General features: G+C 36.1%; 1 protein-coding gene across 1 annotated transcript in view; it reads right to left on the bottom strand.

The window, feature by feature from the left end:
• Nucleotides 1–21,446, bottom strand: part of ZNF839 (zinc finger protein 839) — a gene marked incomplete at its 5' end in the record, with an annotated part of 41,093 nt that overhangs the window by 9,724 nt on the left and 9,923 nt on the right. The window contains 5 exon segments of the mRNA XM_044659905.1: nucleotides 4,355–4,486; nucleotides 6,430–6,579; nucleotides 9,024–9,116; nucleotides 13,090–13,323; nucleotides 17,744–18,631. Coding sequence (XP_044515840.1) covers nucleotides 4,355–4,486; nucleotides 6,430–6,579; nucleotides 9,024–9,116; nucleotides 13,090–13,323; nucleotides 17,744–18,631 — 1,497 coding nt within the window.

Genomic DNA, 21,446 nt, shown 5'->3' with positions numbered 1-21,446 from the left:
GGGGGGGTTGAAGGGGAAAGGTGGAGCATGAATCATGTAACCATGTTAAAAATGAATATTAATAAATGTTAAAAAAAATAAATAACTAAAAAAATAAATAAATGAATGAATGGACAGATAAATAAATAAATGGTAGCATTCGGAACTGAAAAAAAAAACAAACAAACAAACAAACAAAAAAAAAACAACTACAACAATTCAAAGTTTTTTTAAATTAGAGTTACCAACCCTAGCCCAGTAATAGCTAATTGTATTTCTGCAATGCTTTTTTTTTTAAACCTTTACCTTCCATCTTAGAATCAATACTGTATATTGGTTCTAGGGCAGAAGAGCAGTAAGGGTAGGCAATGGGGGTGTCAAGTGATTTGCCCTGGGTCACACAGCTAGGAAGTGTCTAAGGCCACATTTGAACCCAGGACCTCCCATCTCTGGACCTGGCTCTCAATCCACTGAGCCATTCAGCTACCCCCTAAAATGCTTTTTTAAGATTTATAATTTCCACATAATAATCCTACAAAGTAGGAAAGGGAAACATCAAAAAGTCTAATATCATTCCTCTACTCAAAAATGCAAAGTAGTTCCTCTAGCTTATAGAATAAAATGCAAACTCCTCTATTTGACATTTAAAGACCTTCAGTCTGGCTCCTTATTTTTAAGCTTTAGGTTTCTTCCCCCCTATATTCCAGCCAGAATGGCTTATTTCTTGTTCCTGAACTCAGCCTTTTGCCCAGGCTATCCCACATGCCTGTAAAGTATTTCCTCCCCACTTAGAATCATTAGCTTCTTTTATACACATATATAAAATATAGGCATATGTGTTTATATGTATATATAGTCAGAGGCCACTTAGCTGATCTGTATAATATCCTGCCTGGACTTGTACGAAAATATTTATAGCTGCACTTTTTGTGGTGGCAAAGAACTGGAAAAGGAGGGTATGTCCTTCAATTGGGGAATGGCTGAACAAACTGTGATATATGCTGGTGATGGAATACTATTGTGTTAAAAGGAATAACAAACTGGAGGAATTCCATGTGAACTGGAGAGACCTCCAGGAACTGATGCAGAGTGAAAGGAGCAGAGCCAGAATAACATTGTACACAGAGACTGATATACTATGGTAAAATCGAATGTAATGGACTTCTGTACCAGCAGAAAGCAATGACACAGGACAGTTCTGAGGGATTTATGGGAAAGAAAGCTACTCACATTCAGAGGAAGGACTGAAGGAGAGGAAACATAAGAAAAACTGCTTGAATGCATGGGTTGAGGTGGACATGATTGGGGATGTAGACTCAAAATTACCATACCAGTGCAACTATCAACAATTTGGAAATAGATCTTGATCAATGATACATGTTAAAACCAGTGGAAATGTGCATCAGCCATGGGTGGGAGAGCAGGGGGTAAAGGGGAAAGTAGGAGCATGAATCATGTAACCATGTTAAAAATGAATATTAATAAATGTTTAAAAAAAATAATATCCTGCCTGCTTCAAATTATTTTGTACTTAACTATGTAAATGTTTTATCCCATATGTAAACACTTTAAGCACAGAGACTGAGGCTTGGGGGGGGGCATTCTTTTCTTTTTTACCCCTAATAAATATTTAATTTAATTCAAATGAATGGCTAAGCATGCAGTAACACATATATAATAGAATGTATCTGAACTACGATATTTATAACTAATGGGACATAATTCAATTAAAATGGCTTTTTTCTCTTTTAAAATAATTTATTAAAATTATTAAGCATAACATTCTATACATTTACTATGTTATCTATTAGTTTCCAACTTAATGTGTTACCTAGAGAGGTAACTCCTCATATAATAGACAGAGAGCTAGCCCCAGGAGTCAAAAAGTCAGATATTAAGTCCTACCTCTTACACACACTGGTTTTGTGTAATCACATATAGCCATTCTCCAATTGATGACCATCCCCTCAATTTCCAATTCTTTGCCACCAAAAAGAGTTGCTATAAATAGTTTTCTATACAAAGTCCCTTTTCACATTTTTTTTCTCTTTAGGATACAGCTTAATAGTGATACTGCTGGATCAAAGAATATGCAGAGTTTTATACAGCCTTTGAGCATAATTCCAAATTGTTCTCCAAAATGGTTCAATCAGTTCACAACTCTACCAATAGTTCATTAGTGTACCTATTTTCCCATATCCCCTAGAACAGTAATGGTGAACCTTTTAGAGACCAAGTGCCATGTCCTAACCACACCTAGAGACCTCATGCTGTGCTGTACTGCCCCCCCTACCCCCACCTTATCCCAGAGAGGAGAGGGATAAAGCGCTCCCATTGGGCTGCTGGGCAGAGGGGTAGGTAAAATGAAAAAATGTCCTCAGGCATGGTGGAAAGGGGGAGGAGAGCAGCTCAGCCTGAGAGTTCCTTTGCCTTTCTAGTAACAAACTCTGGTGGATAAAGGTACATGTGCCATAGATTTGTCACTATGGCCCTAGAACTTATGTCATTTCTGATAAATCTAAGGTGGTATTCTCAGTTATTTTAATTTGCATTTCTCTAATCCAGTGGTTCCCAAACTTTTTTGGCCTACCGCCCCCTTTCCAGAAAAAAATTATTTAGCGCCCCTAGAAATTAATTTTTTTTTAATTTTAATAGCAATGAATAGGAAAGATAAATGCACCTGTGGCAATCACTGCCCCCCTAGATCACTGCAGCACCCATCAGGGGGTGGTGGCACCCACTTTGGGAATCACTGCTCTAATTAATGGTGATTTTGAGCATTTTTTAATGTGACAATTTATAGCTTTGATTTCATCTTCTTGAAGATTGCCTACTCAGATACTACGACCATTTATCAATTGGAGAATGGCTCTTATTTTTATAAATTTGGCTCAGTTCCCTATATATTTGAGAAATGAGACTTTTACCAGAGAAATGTGCTGCAAAAATTTTTCCCAGTCTCCTGTTTTCCTTCTAATTTTGGCTGCATTGGTTCTATTTGTAATAAAAATCTTTTAAATTTTATTTAATCAAAATTATCCATTTTACTTCCCATGATCCTCTTCTTTGTGATCATAAATTCTTCCTTTATCCATAGATCTGACAGATAAACTTTTCCATGTTCCCTTAATTTATTTTTATCACCATTTATGTTTAAATCACATTCATTTTGACCATATTTTGCTATACGGTACAAGATGTTCATCTATGTCTAGTTTCTGTGAAATTACTCTCCAGTTTCCCTAGCAATTTTTGTCAGATGGTGCATTCTTGCCCCCAAAGCTTGGATATCTGGGTTTATCAAACATAGCCATTTACTACTGTTTCTTATGTGTCTAATCTAGTCCATTGATCCATCACTCTATTTCTTAGTAACAGACTGTTTTATTGATTTCCACTTTGTAATACAGTTTGTAATCTGGTAATGTTAGGCAACTTTCCTTCAATTTTTTTTCACTGATTCCCTTGAGCTTGATCTTTTGAGCATCCAACACTTTTAAATGAATAAATTCATTCTATTAATATCCATTAGATTGTAAGCTCCTTTAGAATAAGGACTATCTTTTGCCTCTTTCTGTATCCCCAGGTCTTTGGCACAGTGTCTGGCACATAGAAGGCATTTAATAAATAAATGTTTAATGGTTATTTATAAATTGAATAACTTAACCCAATTTTATAAGAAAATCTGAACCAGAGAAGTCAAGTAACATTCTCAAGTCACAAAGCTGAAAAGTTAACAGAGCTGGGATTCAAAGCCAGGTCTTCTAACTCCAAATGATTTTTTTTTTCAATTCAATTCAACAACCACCAATTAAGCACCTACTACAGTGATGGGCAACCTTTTGAGCATGGTGTGTCAAAATTTGCCAAAAAACTGAGTATAACTTGGGTGATGTGTCTCTGAGAAAAAAACCCATAATTTTGCAATATTTATAGTTTAAGTAACAAAAATGTATAATTGTATTTAATAAACCAAAATAGGTAAATTAATATAGGTAGAATTGTCATCTATAGTGCACAAAGTGTCTACACTACACTATACTACATCCTCAGCATGTGGCCCCATACTTCTCTGTATGAGGCCGTGTGTCATCAAAAATGGCTACGCGTCAGTGCTGACATGCACGTCATAGGTTTGCCATCACCGACCTACTATGTGACAGGTTATATGGATTCAAATACCAAAAAAAAAAACAAAAAAAAAAACCTCACAATTTCTGCCTTCAAGGACCTTTGGGAGAGAGGGGGAACACAACATGCTAATAGAAAATGAAATAACAAAAATATACAAAGTAACCTCTAAAGGAAGGAAATTGAGGGGGATCATAAGTAGCAGCCCTTCATTAGCACTACAAAACTTTTTCATCACACTCACCTCTTTTTCTCTTTTCTGTCCAGTAATTTCACTTAGCCCCACTTCAGCTGCACTGAGTATAGTTTGAGGCAAAATACTATTCTTTCCTTTCTTCTGTAGAAGCTCTTCTGTAATTCCCAATGACTCAGCAACCTAGAATTTAGACACCAAAAACAAAAAAAACAAAAAAACAAAAAAAAACATGCATTCAAGAAATTTAACAATAACCGTTATCAATGGCAAATAAATAATAACTAGATGACTACGCCCAGTTTAGTGCCCAAAGTATCTCTATTAATTTAGTCATTATATAATCAGGTGGGAACAAAGACTGTTAGAATGAGTACTAGTAGCAAAAAAGATTATTCCCAGAAATTAAAGTTGTGGTGTTAGCAAAGTTTAGAAGAGGACACTGCAAAGGTTTTCTTAAAATTTTATCGTTCTCTTCCACATGGCCTGAAAGCCCATCATGAAACTGACTTACTACTGAGGCCAATTTCTTTTTGATATTAGATCACATTTTTAAAATGTGTTCTAGTTCTCCTTACAACAGAGGTAGGACAAAGATGTTTACAGATGAGGAAGCTGACTCTCAAAGACATTTTAAAAAATTTTTTAATTTGCTCAAGGTCAAACAGCTAGCAAGTCAGAGCCAATCCAGAGCTTAAATCCTCAGGTTCTTCCCCTCAAGCTGCCTCCATACTGATAACTCCTCCTACTGGGCAGAGTCATTGGTTTATTTCCTTAAAAACATTCATGCATACTGAACTACTAAGTGCTTTTTCCCCAGGGTCATACTCACACCCAGAGGATGAAAAGGGAAGGGGACAGGAGACAACATAGATATTTTAAACATAAACCAAAGAAAATAGAGGAAGGGGGGGGGAAAGGGTTCAGGCAAGTTTTGAGCCTACCAACCTTGACAGTGTCCCCTTAAAAACTGATGCAATGTCATTTCTCCATAGAGGCTACATCACTGATGGGCTACCTATAAGAGATGGATTTAGATGGATGTATATAGCATTAGAGAAAGAAAAATTTTGGCATGTGAAAAGGATGAAGTCCATATTTTGTAATTTAAAGTAAAACAAAACAAAAATCACATTAGAATCCAATTTGAATCAAAAGAGCTTGTTAAGGATTCAGTTTAATTTATTGTGGTGTAAGTTCTAATTTTTACCACCAATAGATATTTGTAGGTCCAGCATTTTATTCCAGTATGCTAAAAACCACCTTGTTTTTGGACAGTGCAGTTTTCATAATTATTTAATGTATATTATTTAACTTTTAAAAAACATATTAAGAGCAGCATCTAGTAAATTTTAAGGAGATATTTAACAAGTCAGCCATTAGATGCTCTCCAAAAATCTTTATAATCACATAGGTAAAGAATATATCAGCTTATCTTCCTATCTACTCAATAACATTTAATGATAAACAATATGGATGCAAATGCATAGCCAAGATAAATACCATATATATCTAATCATCAATTCAGTTAAACTGAAACTATGAAGGCCTTTATAGTCAGCAGTAAGGGAGATGCAGAGCTCACATGAGATTTGATTCCTATAATTTTATAGTATATATAGAAGACAAACACACTGATTATTATAATGCCCAACAAAATCTGACAAAATTATGACAAAGTGTCATGTTAGATCTAAGGAGAGAAGCAAATATCAACAGGAGTGGACCAAGCTAATCATGGAGGAAGTGGCATTAATACTAGACTTTAAAAGATATTAAATGCTGACTGACTGATGGATGGATGGGAATTTAATAGGAAAGAGGAAGGCATGAGGAATAGCATGCACAAAAGCAGGGATGCAGGAAAGCCTAGATCATGTTCATTAGGCAAAGTTTGGCTAGAATGTCAGGAACACAAAGGAGATTAAGAAACAAAAGCATGAAAAATTAGCATCAGATTATGAAATGGTCCTCAGTTTATCCAAAATAAAGATATCCCAAAAGCAGACTACAAAAAAAGTAGGTAAGATATTAGTAATAAAAACACATTATTGCCTATGTTCGTTTGCAAAAAGACATTTTAAAAGTATGCTTAAAAATACAAACTCTTTTCCTATGCCCATTACCTCATTATTTTTTATTTCCAAGGATTTCTGAGAACTCAGAACAGAACTACTGAAGTAATCTTGACACATTTTCTTAACCATCTTATGCAACTCTTCAAATTCCTTATATACATCTGGGAAAAAAGGTTTTGCTAGGTGACTCTTTTCAACCTTTAGTGAAGAAGAAAAAAATCTAATAGATGAGACAATAAGTATTTAAAATACAATCAATAGTTTTTATTTAAATAAATGATATACTGAGACTGCTACTTTCCATTGAAGTCCTAAACCCCATTCTTATCCAAAGAATTTTTCTTTGTACCAAAGAAGTATATAGTTAAGCAATCTAAATCAACTAATTGGTGATTTCAGACTACAAGTGCTTCATTTCATTTATAGTCCACCCTTTGCCAAAAGGAAGAAAACAGATTTTATTGTCAGTCATCTGATATGAAGATAATAGTTCTTTTTTTTTTAAATGAAGGTCTCTTCACCATCAACAAGTTCATAATATGCTAAGCATTTTATTTTTAATTAGTATAAATTAGTCATCATAAAATCTTCTATTGGAGGTTCAGGAACCTTCAAGGTTATCTACACTAACTTCTCAGGCTATTCAAGAATAATCTCTCTTCTTTGGCATAACTTAAGAGGGAATGGGGAAAGATTCCAGTGACAGGCAATTCAATACCTCAAAAAGCACTTCATTCATAAGATTTAAAGCTGAAAGTAACTTAGAAATCATCTATTATTGTAAAGATAAGCAAACTTAAGCCCAGAAAGTTTCAGTGAATTATCTAAGGTCACACAGGTGGGTAACAATAGGTCCAGGATTCAAGCACAGCTGAATCCAGTGTTCCTTCCATGCCATTGCAAAAGTAGCTATAATGAACATTAAAAGATTCCTCCTTTATTTTGAGCAAAAATCTGTTCTTGTCTGACATCTATCTATAAGTTTTAGTTCTGCTCCCAAAACCTATAAATGTACTCTTCTTTCTTTATGCCAGATCTTCAAATATGCTACCTCTTCCCTCCCCCATGCCGATTCTTTGAGTACAATATGCCTAGGTCCTTCAACCATTCCTCGTCCAAGTTTCCAAATATCTAATGATCCTGATTGAAGGCAGTTGGTGGCACAGTGGATAATGCACTGGAGCTGGAGTCAGGAAGATTTGAGTTCAAATCCAGCCTTAGACATATACTAGCTGTGTGATCATGCCCACTTACCCACCAGTGTCCCATAGGACTCTGGCCTAGGCCTGCTTCTTTTCTCCCTTGTATTACTTCATTTGGTGATCTCTTCAGTTCCTATGGATTCACTGACTGTCTCATCTCATCCCAAACTCAACTCTCCAAAACAAAACTCCTCCTCCTTCTCCTCCTCTCTATAACCCATCAACTCCTACCCTAGCCCATCCCAAAACTGTTCCCCTTCTAAACTTCCCTAATATCCCTCCACTCACCCAGGCTCAAAAAATTTGAGTCATTCTTAATATTTCAATTATCCTAATTACCCAATTTTGACATTGACAGATCTTGTCTGTTCTACCTTCACCTCTTTAAATACACTACCCTTTCTCACCACTCACATATCCACCATCCTAGTTCTGATCCTCTTTACTTCTCAACTGAACTGCTACCTTCTAATTATTCTCCCACCCTCAGATCTCTCCCTAACCCCATCTATCCTCTATTCAGCTGCCAAGGTAATTTTATCTAAATCATGCCATGTCCCTGGCTCACTGGGCTCCAGTGCCTCCCATTACCTCCATGATCAAATACAAAATCTTGTTTGGCATTTAAAGTTCTTCATAACCTAGCCCCTTTCCTACTTTTCCAGCATTCTTATACCTTCCTCCACTCCATATACTCCACAATTTAGCAACTCCAGCCTACTGACAGTTCCTTAAATACAACACTTGTTTCTAGGCTCTGTGCCTTTGTACTGGTTGTTTCTCATGCCTAGAATGATCTATCTTCTTACAACTGCCTCTCAATTTCCCTGGCTCTCTTCAAGGCTCAGCTCAAATCTCACCTCCTGAAGGAGCCTTTTCCTGGTCCATCTATCTCCCAAAATTGCTCATGTCTTCCCCTTTCAGATTACTTCCACATCTTCCATATCTGTCTTGTGTGTAAATCAATATTTATATGTTGTCTCCCCCCACCAGAAAATGTACTCCCATTAGGAACAGGGATTCCATGAATCAGTTTGAGGTTTTGGTTTTTGCCTTTCTTGTATTTCCAGTGCTTGGCATGTTGCATAGCCAAATAAGTACTGAATAAATGTTTCATGACTCATTGCTGCCCAGAGTCACACTGCTAGGAAGTATCTGAAGTAGGATTTGAACCCAAGTACTCTCAACTCCAAATCTAGCACTCTACCTACTATATCTTTCAGTATCTATCACTGTAATCAACAATGAGTACAACCAGCACCTTCTATCATATGTCCAAAAGGGATCTGATTAATATTTACATATAAATCTTTTGTACAGAAAATTCTAAAGAGCCTAATTCATTTTAAATGAAAATGAAATTCAACTTTCTAAATAATTAAATATCCTCATCCAAAGCAGTCATATGGAATATACTTTATATACAATGAGAATACTCACCTTCATAAGAAGAAATTCATAGACAGTTACAAGCTTGCTTAGATGTGGAAGAACTAGTTCTATTAAATCTCCATGGTCACACTGTTGGAGCAACTGACAAAACATGATACACTAAGTGACTTTTGAAAGCTCTATGTGTGGTTCTAAATATCCAACAAGCCAGCAGTAAGTCTCACTCCTTTTACATTTTCTTAAAATTAAAAGAAATCTCAAAGAATCTAGTCCCACTTCCTATCCAATACAGACCCCTCTTCTATAGTATCAGAGCAAAGAGACACTTTACTGTAGACACTGGTTATCTGCTTCTGAGCCTCTACCACCAGGAAAACACTGAGGAAGCAACAAAATCATGTATAAAAAGTACTGGGGGCAATTAGGTGACTTAACAGACAGAGAGCCAGACCTAGGAGATAGGAGGTCCTGAATTCAAAACTAGCCTCAAGTCACTTCCCAGCTGTGTGATCCTGGGAAGGTCACTTAACCCCTATTGTCTAGTCCTTATGATTCTTATGCTTTAGAACCAATATACAGTATTGATTCTAAGATGGAAGGTAAGAGTTCTAAGAATGGTGTGAAGATAGCTAAAGATTCAAATTCTCTAAACGCTTTTTACTTGTGTGATCATGAGCATGACAATTTTTCTGAATCTTAGTTTCTTCATCTGATGGGGGTTAAGGGAAGGGCATAATACTAGTAGAAATTACCTCAAGACTGTTGTAAAGATCAAATGGGATGCACATTGCTTTGCAAAGGTTAAAGCTCTATTCTTAATATGAGTGATTATATTCCTTTTTATGAATGGTTCTAGTCATTAAAAATGTCTTTCTTAACTATAAGCAAATGTGGCATCATATTATTTCCAACACTGATTCTAGAAATCTATCCCCTCATAAACATAATCATTCATAGACAATTATCCTTTGTCTTCTTTAGGCTAACCAGGCCTTCAAATATTCCTTGTATGAGATTAAATTTCCAAATCCTTCACCATCCTTCTTAAAAATGAGAGAATTTATAATAGTCCTAGTATGTCAACTACTAACTTATTGGGAAAGAGAGAAAGAGTAAGAACATGAGGCTTCCCTCTGACAGTACAGATCATAACCTATTCCAACCTTCTCACCTTATGCAACTCTTGTCTATGTTTTAAACAAATTTTTCCACAGGGGATTATCTCTGATAATCAGGCTTCCTCTGATCTTTTTATATATCCAAGAACTAATACTTTGACAAATCTATGATCTCGTTGACAAAGAGATTCCTTCTACAGGTATAGATTACAAGCCTTCTCACCCTTACAAGATCTGTTCACATTCTTTCAAAAATTCCCAATAAAATATCCACCTGACATATGGGTGGGGATGGGGAGGGGTTGTGAAAATTAATATGCTAATGCCATCTGTACACTTTTTAGAGTTAAAAAAAAAGAACTAGAAACAAGGTAAATTCCAGTCAATAAGGGTATATAGCTAAACTGGTATAATTAATGGACCATTATTGCACTGTAAGGAACAATGAAAATGGGGAATACAAAGAAACATGGGGAGAATTATACAAACTAATGCAAGGAAGAGTAAGGAAAACCAGAAAAACAATATGTACTACTACAATAAGGGTAAAAATAAAAACAACATGCCTTGTAATTATAACCAAACTTAACCCCAAAGAAGAAATATGCAAATATTCTTCCATCATTTCTTTGCACAAGTATGAGACTAAGAATATGAAATCTTGTATATCATGTCAGATTCAAATAGTGGGGGAAAGGGAGAAAGGGGTAAGTATAATGGGAAATAAAGATCATGTTAAAAAATGTTATTAAATGAATTGTAGGTGGTCTTACTTGCAGGTGGTATATAGACTACATAAAACCCCATATCCTTATGGAACCTAATCTTTCTGTGAAATCCACTGGCATTCCATACTATAAAGATTAAATTGATGAAAGATGCTTGTTGCCCTATTACAAGTATCTGGACAACCAGCCCACTGAGTTAGCAATCTATATATCTGAGTTAGCCCCAGAATTTAATAAGAGAAACTTGTGTATTGAATTAAGAAACTAATCAATGCTTTTAACAATGTCAAGTTGCATCCCACCCAAAAACTTCACCTTTTTAACTCAAAATTTCTCCCTTTGATTATGTGGTCACAAATACTGGAACATTAAAATCTTCAAAGAATCGTAGATTGAATCAAAAGTTAATGGAAAGGGGCAGCTGGGTAGCTCAGTGGAGTGAGAGTCAGGCCTAGAGACAGGAGGTCCTAGGTTCAAACCCGGCCTCAGCCACTTCCCAGCTGTGTGACCCTGGGCAAGTCACTTGACCCCCATTGCCTACCCTTACCAATCTTCCACCTATGAGACAATACACCGAAGTACAAGGGTTTAAAAAAAAAAAAAACCCAAAAAAAAAAAAAAAAAGTTAATGGAAAGATACAAAGCAGGCAAAATTAGTCTGTAACTTATTACTAATGTTGACCTGAGCAAAGAAGTTTTATTTAGCCAGTGTTCATCTGAAACTGAAGTAGTGGTACCATTTTTGGTACTAAAAGGCCCCTGAAGTACATGCAGTACTTAAGGTAGGGAGTGTTATTACCCAATCTACACCCCACTTAATTCAGATGTCCTCCTGCTGGGTTCTGTAGTTGCACAGTACTGGTACTATTGGGTCAAAAGGTATACATATTTTTATAATTAGTATGTGATTCCATATAGCTTTCTAAAAGGATGGAATTAATTTATAGTTCTACTGGCACTGTTAATAGTGTGCCTGTCTTTAAATAGTCATTTCTACCTCAAAAGTTGTTTTAATTTACATTTATTTAATAAGAGAAGCTGAATACTTTACATACTTAGAGGCAATTTGTTTTTCTTCTTTTAAGAACTTCAAGTTCATATCCTATGTCTGCTTATTGGTTAGAAAATGGATCTTAACACAATTATATGAGTAATCTCCTCAACCATATGAGTAATTAATGTTTTGGGGGAAAAGGAAAGGAAGATAATGGAGTGTTCATAGGGAAAGATAATTAACCTAATTTTATATTTAGAATTAAATGTCACTAGTAATAGTTTCTGCCTCAAAAACAAAACAAAACAAAACAAAACAGTAATATTCCATCTACTCCACTTCTTCCACCTGTATTTTTAAGAGAAACTAACAGTGAGTTTAGTAGCTAAATCCAATATGGTGGCTAAAGCTATTCTACATAATGGTTATTTGGAGTTCTCGCTCATTTTATCAGACCTCTAGTTTAAGGAATTCTATTTTCCACTACAATAACAGGTTTATTAACAATTTATTTATATTCATATGACATTCTATAGTTTAAAAAATATTTATAACAATTTTTAAAATATTATTTTATTTTAATAAGTTAGGTAAGGTAATCATTACTATCCTCGTCTTACAAAACAGGAAACTCTAAAGTTTGAAGAGGTAAAGGAATTTGCCCACTGTAAGCCAGAAACATGGCAAACCCATGTCTCAGGTTGGTCTTCAAATCTACAGGGTTAGGATGGAAGCATGCTTATTTAGAAAACCACAAATAAGCATTATCTATGTTATACTATATTTCCAGACAATACCACTTTGGCATTTAGTTTACCATGCAAATGAGTTACTTCTAGCAATGGACAGTTTTGATATATTCCCAAAGAGATGAAACTATAATATATTATTATACTTTACGGAACAGTGAACTTTTCTAGTCTAATAAGCTGAAATATAATAGTCCTAAATTCTTCAAAGTTGCCTTTAAGCAAATGAAAAGCCTATCCTGTTTATTAAGATTGTATATTACCATATGTGTTCTTTAAAACAGTGATAAATGGTTCTTTCTTGACATAGCTGAGATTATGAGGACATTTATAGATATTACAATCAACTAGTTCTGACAATATTTGCTCAATTTACCAAAATACATTTCACAGTTGAAATATTACAACTAATACCAACCAAAATGATCTAAAGGAAAGCCTTCAGTAAATTTTCCTCTAACTGAATCCCATGCCAATGAAACACAAATGCTTATGAAATGTTATGAGATTCCATTGAAGACATACCTCTTTGAGCTTTTCTTTTTTATTCCCTACTACATTTTGTTCTGCTGCTATATCCATGCATGAAGTAGGATGAACTGAATTGCTGTGTTTACATGAACAACTTGACTTTACAGATGCCTTTAGCTTCCTACATCTTTTTGATCCTCTGGTCCTCTTGGATCCCCAACATGCCAGGCGAATTCCATTTTTTTCTTCTGACTCCAATAATGTCCCAACTTCTTTGGAATCACAATTCTAAAGCAGCATTTAAAAAAAAAAAAAAAACCACGAATCATACTTTATAACTTCTACTAGAAAACGTTCAAGCTGTATGCTCTGGAAGACATTAGTTTAGATAAAGCACAATCCTTGACCTCATGGAATTTACAGTCTAGGACAGTGATGGGCAAACTACAGCCCGCGGGCCAGATGCCAGGCCCCTGAAATGTTCTATCCAGCCACACAACATTATTCCTAATCTGCTGAATACAATGAGTAGGATACAATACAATGAAACTTTGAAAGAGTTGCCTTAGAAACATACTGATAGGGGCAGCTGGGTAGCTCAGTGGAGTGAGAGTCAGGCCTAGGGACAGGAGGTCCTAGGTTCAAACCCGGCCTCAGCCACTTCCCAGCTGTGTGACCCTGGGCAAGTCACTTGACCCCATTGCCCACCCTTACCAATCTTCCACCTATGAGACAATATACCGAAGTACAAGGGTTTATTAAAAAAAAAAAAAAAAAAAAAAAAAAAAGAAACATACTGATAGATGAGCATTTCCTTTCCTTTGGCCCCCTCTTTAAAAAGTTTGCCCATCACTAATTTAGAGAGATCTAGAAGGAGTTTATGAACTGATTCATTACAAAACAAAAAGAAGCAGGGGAACAATGTATAAAATGACTACAGTGTTGTAAAGAAACAAACTGAAAAACTTGTGATCAATTTACGTAATCAAGATTCTAGAACACTGAAAATGAAGTATACTTCCCACCTCTTGGTGGAGGCATAATTGACTAGTTTATAGGTAAAGAATGAGATATTTATTTTTTGATACAACCAATAAGAACCAAATTTGTTTTCAATTCCTATGCTTATTTGCTACCATGGAGTAGTGGGGAAGTGAGGAGCATATAAGTAAGGGTGGGGTATAGTCATAGTGATCCAAAGAAAAGTGTTGTTACAAAATACATAAAAGTACACGGAAGAGAAGAGAAGGAAGTTCAGAAGGATACAAAGAAAACTACCAGTTTAAAGTTGATATATTTCTATATAAAAAATAAAAGCTTGGGGGCAGCTGGGTGACTCAGTGGATTGAGAGCCAGACCCAGAGACTGGAGGTCCTAGGTTTCAATCTGGCCTCAGACACTTCCCAGCTGTGTGACCCTGGGCAAGTCACTTGACTCCCACTGCCTAGCCCTTACCACTCTTCCACCTTGGAGCCAATACACAATATTGACTCCAAGACGGAAGGCAAGGCTTAAAAACAAACAAATAAATAAATAAATGAAAGCTGTACTTGGTAGATTCCTTCTTTTATATACAATCTTCCTTTTCTGTTCTTTGAATATGAAGTATTCATATTTGTTGATAACTAGAAAGTTCATTGACAAGTCCATAAGGACATTCTGAGCCCACTGAGGCAAAAGCAGTCAGAAAAGACATATCTGCCTCAGATCTTGGCAAGGACCAGTCTTGACCTTGAAGGTCTACAAATCAGTATCTAAGAACACCTGGCTTTCTTAATTGGCTCAGAACATCCTGACCAGCTAACTTACTATCACAAACCTGTGAAGATAGAATTAACTCTCCCCTTGCCTATTTTAAATTAATCAACAAAAACTGAAAACACCCCTACTTAGCACTAAATAGGGAAGGTTGGCAAGCCACTTACTAAAAGTGGGTGAAAACCCAGAGACAACTGACCACCCTCTAGGCAGTGCTAAGCAAATTTAAAGACTGCAATTGGCTCCCGTAAAATGGAGGAAGGGACAGGAAGTGACATGGAGAAAGGACTATAAAGGGTCTTGAACTTCCTGTCCGAGAGGTCTTTGGCCTAAATCTGGGGCTTAGATGATCCTGGATGGAGACTGAGGCTTGGAGCTACAAATTGGGACTTCAACCTGGGACTTTGGCTCCTGGATTGCTTCTGGTAAGACTGCTCCTGGATCTTCTCCCTTTGGAGCTTTAGCTTGGGTGAGTGAAAAGCTGACCTTCCTTTCCTGGCTTCTGGAGAGATTAGTTCCAGAGAGGCCTCCCCTTCTTGGAGAAGGCCAAATGGGTTGAACCCTTGCTTAATTCACCACCAAGTCCTCTGGCTGAGGGGTTAACGAGCCCTGCCTGGGTGGAGGCAGGGACAGAACAACATTTAGGATAAGCTAGACTTCTTACACTACCCTCTTTTACATTTCTCTACTTTCATTCTTTCCACCTCTTTGTAAATAAAGCTACTGAAAATCAATTTGACTTGAGCTATAATATTTTTAAATAGGCAATGACAGTACTAACTTAGAATTCTCATATATTTAGTCAAACCCTTAAATTTCATTCCTTAGAAACCTCAAGCTCTATCTCTGGGACAAGTGGCCTTGGTACTATAGTACTTCTAAAGAAATCCTTATGTCAGCAATGACAGACCAAAAGAAGCTTTGAAGATTACCATTGGGTGAAGAATACTCCTAACTGCAGCTGGACACTCTAATTGGCTGATCAAGGATGTATGCTTTTCCCTTGATCCAAGAATGTGGAAACTATATAAATATTGGACCTATATGCTCAATAAAATGGAATCTGTGATCCTGTTCACAGCCCTCTCAACTCTGTCAACTTATCATCCACATGGGATTTCTCTCTTTCTCCCTTCTCCCCCAAAGCCAGTCTCCTATCAGTACATAACTTTAAAATATGTTTTTAAAATATTTAAGAACAATGATTAACACAACGACCAATCACAATCCTATGAAGCATGTTTCTCAACAACTGATTATAAATGGATATTGATGGACTATACATGCAGAATGACTTACATTTTCAGATAATGTGTGGATTTGTTTTGTTTCACTTTGCTTACAAAGGAAGATTTTTTGGAGGGATAGGATTAAATGAAGAAAGGGGAGGGAAATAGTGATAGAAATGTCAAGAAAGAAAAAATTATCAAAAAAAACTAACTGAACAGAAAATAAAACGGTTAGCTGGGTTGCCTTGAGAAACTGAACAGTGTTTTTAATAATCTCAAACTTCTGACTGAAACAAAAACCTAATAATAATAATAATGATGATGATGATGATGATGATGATGATAATATTCTGGTGGTGCTACATGGCATCAAATCACAAAATACCAATCTTTGGTATTTTGGTATTTGGTGAGTCACTCAAGGAGCACATTACCAATAACTTACTGATAAGTTAAGCAATGATGAAAGATATCATTATAGAACTATGTTAGGGAAAAACAAACCAATTCCTTGTCCTTTTGTTCACTTCCAATATTTCCATACAATCCAAATCACATGATTATGTTTTCTAGTTTTATCTGCCAGGGCAAGAGGAGTGTGGCATAATGGTTCAAGTCCTATCAGGCTTTTTGACCCTGGACAAGTAATTTAATTTCTCATTGCTCTAGGTCAGTGATAGCGAACCTTTTAGAGACTGAGTAACCAAACTGCAATCTTCATGAAGCATGTGAGCCCCACCCGCATTACCCTAGACAGGTAGGAAGGAAGCACTCCCATTGGACTGCTAGGCAGAGGGGCAGGTGATGAGAGAATTGTCCTCAGGCCCATGTGGAGAGGGGAAAGAGAGCAGCCCCTCCTGGCATGCGTACCATAAGTTTGCCAACACAACTCTAGGCAATGCCTTGAGATTATAAATTGTAAAGAGAAGATGCCAAAACTCCATTGATAGAGCTTTTCTCATCCAGGAATCTCTAAACCAACAAATTACAGATCTGTTCCTTATGCCTGCTTGTAAGGTTAAATGAAAATAGAATATTTCAGAATATACAAGGGTAAAACACTTAAAAGTGTAAAGTACATACTGTCTTAAGAGTAGAAAATCCTGTAAGTCTTAACTTATCTTAAAGGCTTCCCCAGACCTATCCCTAGACAAGGATATGATTCCTTATCAGCTGGGGATGACAAATCTCTTAAATCTGTTATCCCCATAAGTTCCAGAAGAGAAATGTCTTCCTCTACAAAACCTACTCAGTTGGATTTTGGGATCTGCTTATTTAGGAAAAAAGATATGGAACGTATTGCAAAGTGCCTTATAATACAGCAGTTTATGGTGGCTAAATTGCAACAAAGCAATTTATGGTGGCCTAAATATTTGTTAAATAGATCTAGTTAAAGAAAAAGAATGACGATGAATTTGTGTATGTATGTTTAGACAAAGAGAGCTCTATAAACTACCCTTTTAAAGGTCATCCAGCAGCTAAACTTTCATCATATAAACTCTGATACATTCTAGGCTCTTATTAACTATCTAGCTTAGAGGTAAGAGAAGACAGTTAAACTGAATGTTCACTCTAATCTGTTTCCCTCTGTAATTTGCACTATGAAGACATTTCCAGTATACAAGAATGGCTGCTCATAAATCTCAAGGGAGTTTCTAGTTTAAAATTAATTACATGAATAGAGATAGGAGATAGGAAATCCAAGAAAAAAGCAGTTTTACCTGTTGCCCATTCCATGCTGGATCTGACTCTGCCACACAAGGAGCTAGATTACTTTCACTATTTAAAGCAGTTAGAATTGATGGTTCAGGAGTCACTCTATTCACAGTGTCATCTCCAGCTCCTCCATTTCCATTGGGTTTATCAGGTATCAGTATTTTAGGTTCCAGTTGCCCATGACCTGGATTAAGCTTATAATGTCGTGCCAGTCCTCCTTGTCCTATATATGACTTTTCACAAGTCTGACACTTAAATGTTTTAGGTTTCAGGTAACCACTTGAAGAATCAAATAATGTATCTTTCCCTCTCCCATCATCTTCCTCTTCCACATTAAGTTCTGAATAGTCATCAGAATCTGACTGGTGCCCATCAGCTAAATCCTGAGTTTTGATGAATTTATAATCTTTAGCTTTATACTTTGGTGGCCGTGAAATCCGCCCTGATCGGGTTTTCACTTTTAAAGATTTTTTGAGCTTCTCAGTGCACTCACTTTCAGGGGTGGAAATAAGTAAATTTGCTGAATTGGATGTAACTGCTGAAGATGTAATTGCTGAAGTGTTCGAGGCAGACAAAGGAATAAATGTAGCTCTCTGTCCATTTTGTATTTTATGTGCCATAAACTTCTCCACAGAAACTGGTCCAAGAGGGGGCAGAGGTCTCTGTACAAGAAGCTGAAGAGGAGGTAGAGGTGAAGTATTTGCTAAATCCTGTTCTTCAGTTCTTTTAAGAGGCTGTATCCGGATAATTGAAGGATTAACAACACTTAATCCTAATAAATCTGTATTCCCATTGAATGGATGACTCAAAGTTATTGTTTTGGGCTGGATTGCTGCAAGAGGTGGCATTGGCCTTTCTCCAGATTTTACCTTGACACGAATGGCTTCTAGTTCCTTGAACACAAAAAATTTTTTAAAAAGACATAAATACAAAGTTATGTTCTTTTCTAAATTGCTACAGCATAGCTCTCATGACTTTGAATCCAATATTCAACATTAAGACCATAATCATGTCACTTCTAAATAAGCACTACAAAGATGTTAAATGTTCCCTCTAACTCAGTAAGTGGTCATCCAGTCTCTGCTTGAAGAATTCAGGTAGAAAATTTTATCAAATTTAAGAGTTGCAATCCAAGGAAATCAATACTTCTCAAAGGAGCCCATTTCACTTTTAAATAGCTCTAATTGTTAAGAAGTTTTCTACTCCAAAAGCTGGTAGAAATAATCAACAACTTTAGCAAAGTTACAGGATTCAAAATAAACCCACATAAATCAGCATTTCTATATTTTTCCAACACAACTCAGCAGCAAGAATTAGAAAAAGAAATTCCATTTAAAATCACAATATAAAATATTTAGGAATATATTTGCCAAGACAAACACAGGAATTGTATGAATACAACTACAAAACACTTTCCACACAATTAAAACTAGATCTAAATAATTGGAAAAACATTAACTGCTCATGGGTAGAACAAGCTAACATAATAAAAATGACAATCCTAACCAAATTAATTTACTTATTCAGTGCCATACCTATCAAATTACCAAGAAACTTTTTTCATGAATTAGAACAAATTATAAGAAAATTCATTTGGAAAAACAAAAGATCAAGAATATCAAGGGAAATAATGAAAAAAAAATGTGAAAGATGGGAGCCTAGCAGTACCAGATCTTAAACTGTACTATAAAGCACTGATCATCAAAACAATATGGTACTGGTTAAGAGACAGAAGGGAGGATCAATGGAATAGTTTTGGGGTAAATGCCCTCAGCAAGATGGTATACCATAAAACCAAAGATCCCGGCTTTTGGGACAAGAACCCGCTGTTTGACAAAAACTGCTGGGAAATTTGGAAAACAGTATGGGAGAGATTAGGTCTAGATCAGGGGTTGGCAACGTATGGCTCTTTCTGCAGGAACCATAAAGTCAATTTTTTTTCAGGCACTGTTACAGGAGCAAGCACTGTGAGCACGTACGGCTCTCACGAAATTACACTTTTAAAAATGTGGCGTTTATGGCTCTCACGGCCAAAAAGGTTGCTGACCCCTGCTCTAGATCAACATCTCATACCCTACACCAAGATAAATTCAGAATGGATGAATGACAAATATAAAGAAGGAAACTATAAGCAAATTAGGTAAACATAGAATATAGTATACCTATCAGATCTATAAGAAAGGAAAGAATTTAAGACCAAACAAGAAATGGAGAATATTACAAAATATAAAATGAATAATTCTGATTACATTAAATTAAAAGTTTTGTACAAACAAAACCAATGCAACCAAAATTAGAAGGGAATCAACAAATTAGGGAAAAAAATCTTTATAACAAAACCTCTGACAAAGGTCTAATTTCTCAGATTTATGAGGAACTAAATTATCCAAATAATCAAGCCATTCCCCAAATGATAAATGGGCAAGGGAAATGAACAGGAAATGTTCAGATAAAGAAATCAAAATTATCAATAAACACATGAAAAAGTGTACTAAATCTCTTATAATTACAGAAATGCAAATCAAAACAACTCTGAAATGCCACTTCACACCTAGCAGATTAACTAATATGGCAGCAAAGGAAAGTATTAAATGTTGGAGGGGATGTGGCAAAATTGAGACAGTAAGGCATTGCTGGTGGAGTTGTGAATTAATCCAATCATTCTGGAAGGATGGCCTGCCCTTTGATCCAGCCATACCACTGCTGGGTCTGTACCCCAAAGAGATAATAAGGAAAAATTCGTGTACAAAAATATTCATAGCCACGCTCTTTGTGGTGGCAAAAAATTGGAAAATGAGAGGGTGTCCATCGATTGGAGAATGGATGAACAAGTTGTGGTTCTCTTGGTTATGGAATACTATTGTGCTAAAAGGAATAATGAACTGGAGGAATTCCATGGGAACTGGTATGACCTCCAGGAACTGATGCAGAGTGAAATGAGCTATTGTGGAAGTTTTTATCCCACCGCCTAGATATAGACAATTTAGGTAAACAAAGTCAAAAAGCCAAATTTCTCCAAATCAAGGTAAAATTTTAGAGTTTATTGGAATAGGGCCAACTCTCCCAGACAAACCCAGAATCTCGCATGTGTTACATAGTTGCACCTCAGCGAGAGACAGAGCCAGGCAGCAGAGGCCTGGTTTATATACTAGGACAGTAACAAAGTGAATATTTCCAAACAAGGATTATGACATATCCTAAGACGCAGCATCATGTAGATCTTTTTTAGAAACTGTTACCCAACTACAAAGCTGACTGGTTAGTTCATTTAGAAAAACCCATATTAGTTTAAAGGTCAAATCACAAGACAATATCCTTATTAAGAAATACTGATGACCATTACCTCAGGGCTCATCTGATGAAGCTGGGAAAGATGGTTATTTCCCAATAAGGAAGGGTGTGCATACTTGCACAATATCGGACATGAAACTCGGATGGTCAGAATCTCACGATAGAAGGGAAGTGCCAACTTAGGGAGGGGGTAGAAAGTCCCCTTAGAAGCAGTTTTATGCTTTAGTTAGAGATCCTTACAAAAATCATGAATTCTACTAATTGTAATTAAGATTATAATGGAATTATACTAATCACTTTAGAATCACAATATTATAACTTGTCACTATCACTAAAATCCAATCAAGTATAAGGGGGTAGGAATCTATCTTAGACAGAGCAGAACCAGGAAAATATTGTACACAGAGACTGATACAC

Source organism: Gracilinanus agilis, chromosome 2 (assembly GCF_016433145.1).
Source record: "Gracilinanus agilis isolate LMUSP501 chromosome 2, AgileGrace, whole genome shotgun sequence".
Lineage (NCBI taxonomy): Eukaryota > Metazoa > Chordata > Mammalia > Didelphimorphia > Didelphidae > Gracilinanus > Gracilinanus agilis.
The sequence above is the reverse complement of the archived record's forward strand: the minus strand, read 5'-3'. Positions and strand labels throughout refer to the sequence as shown.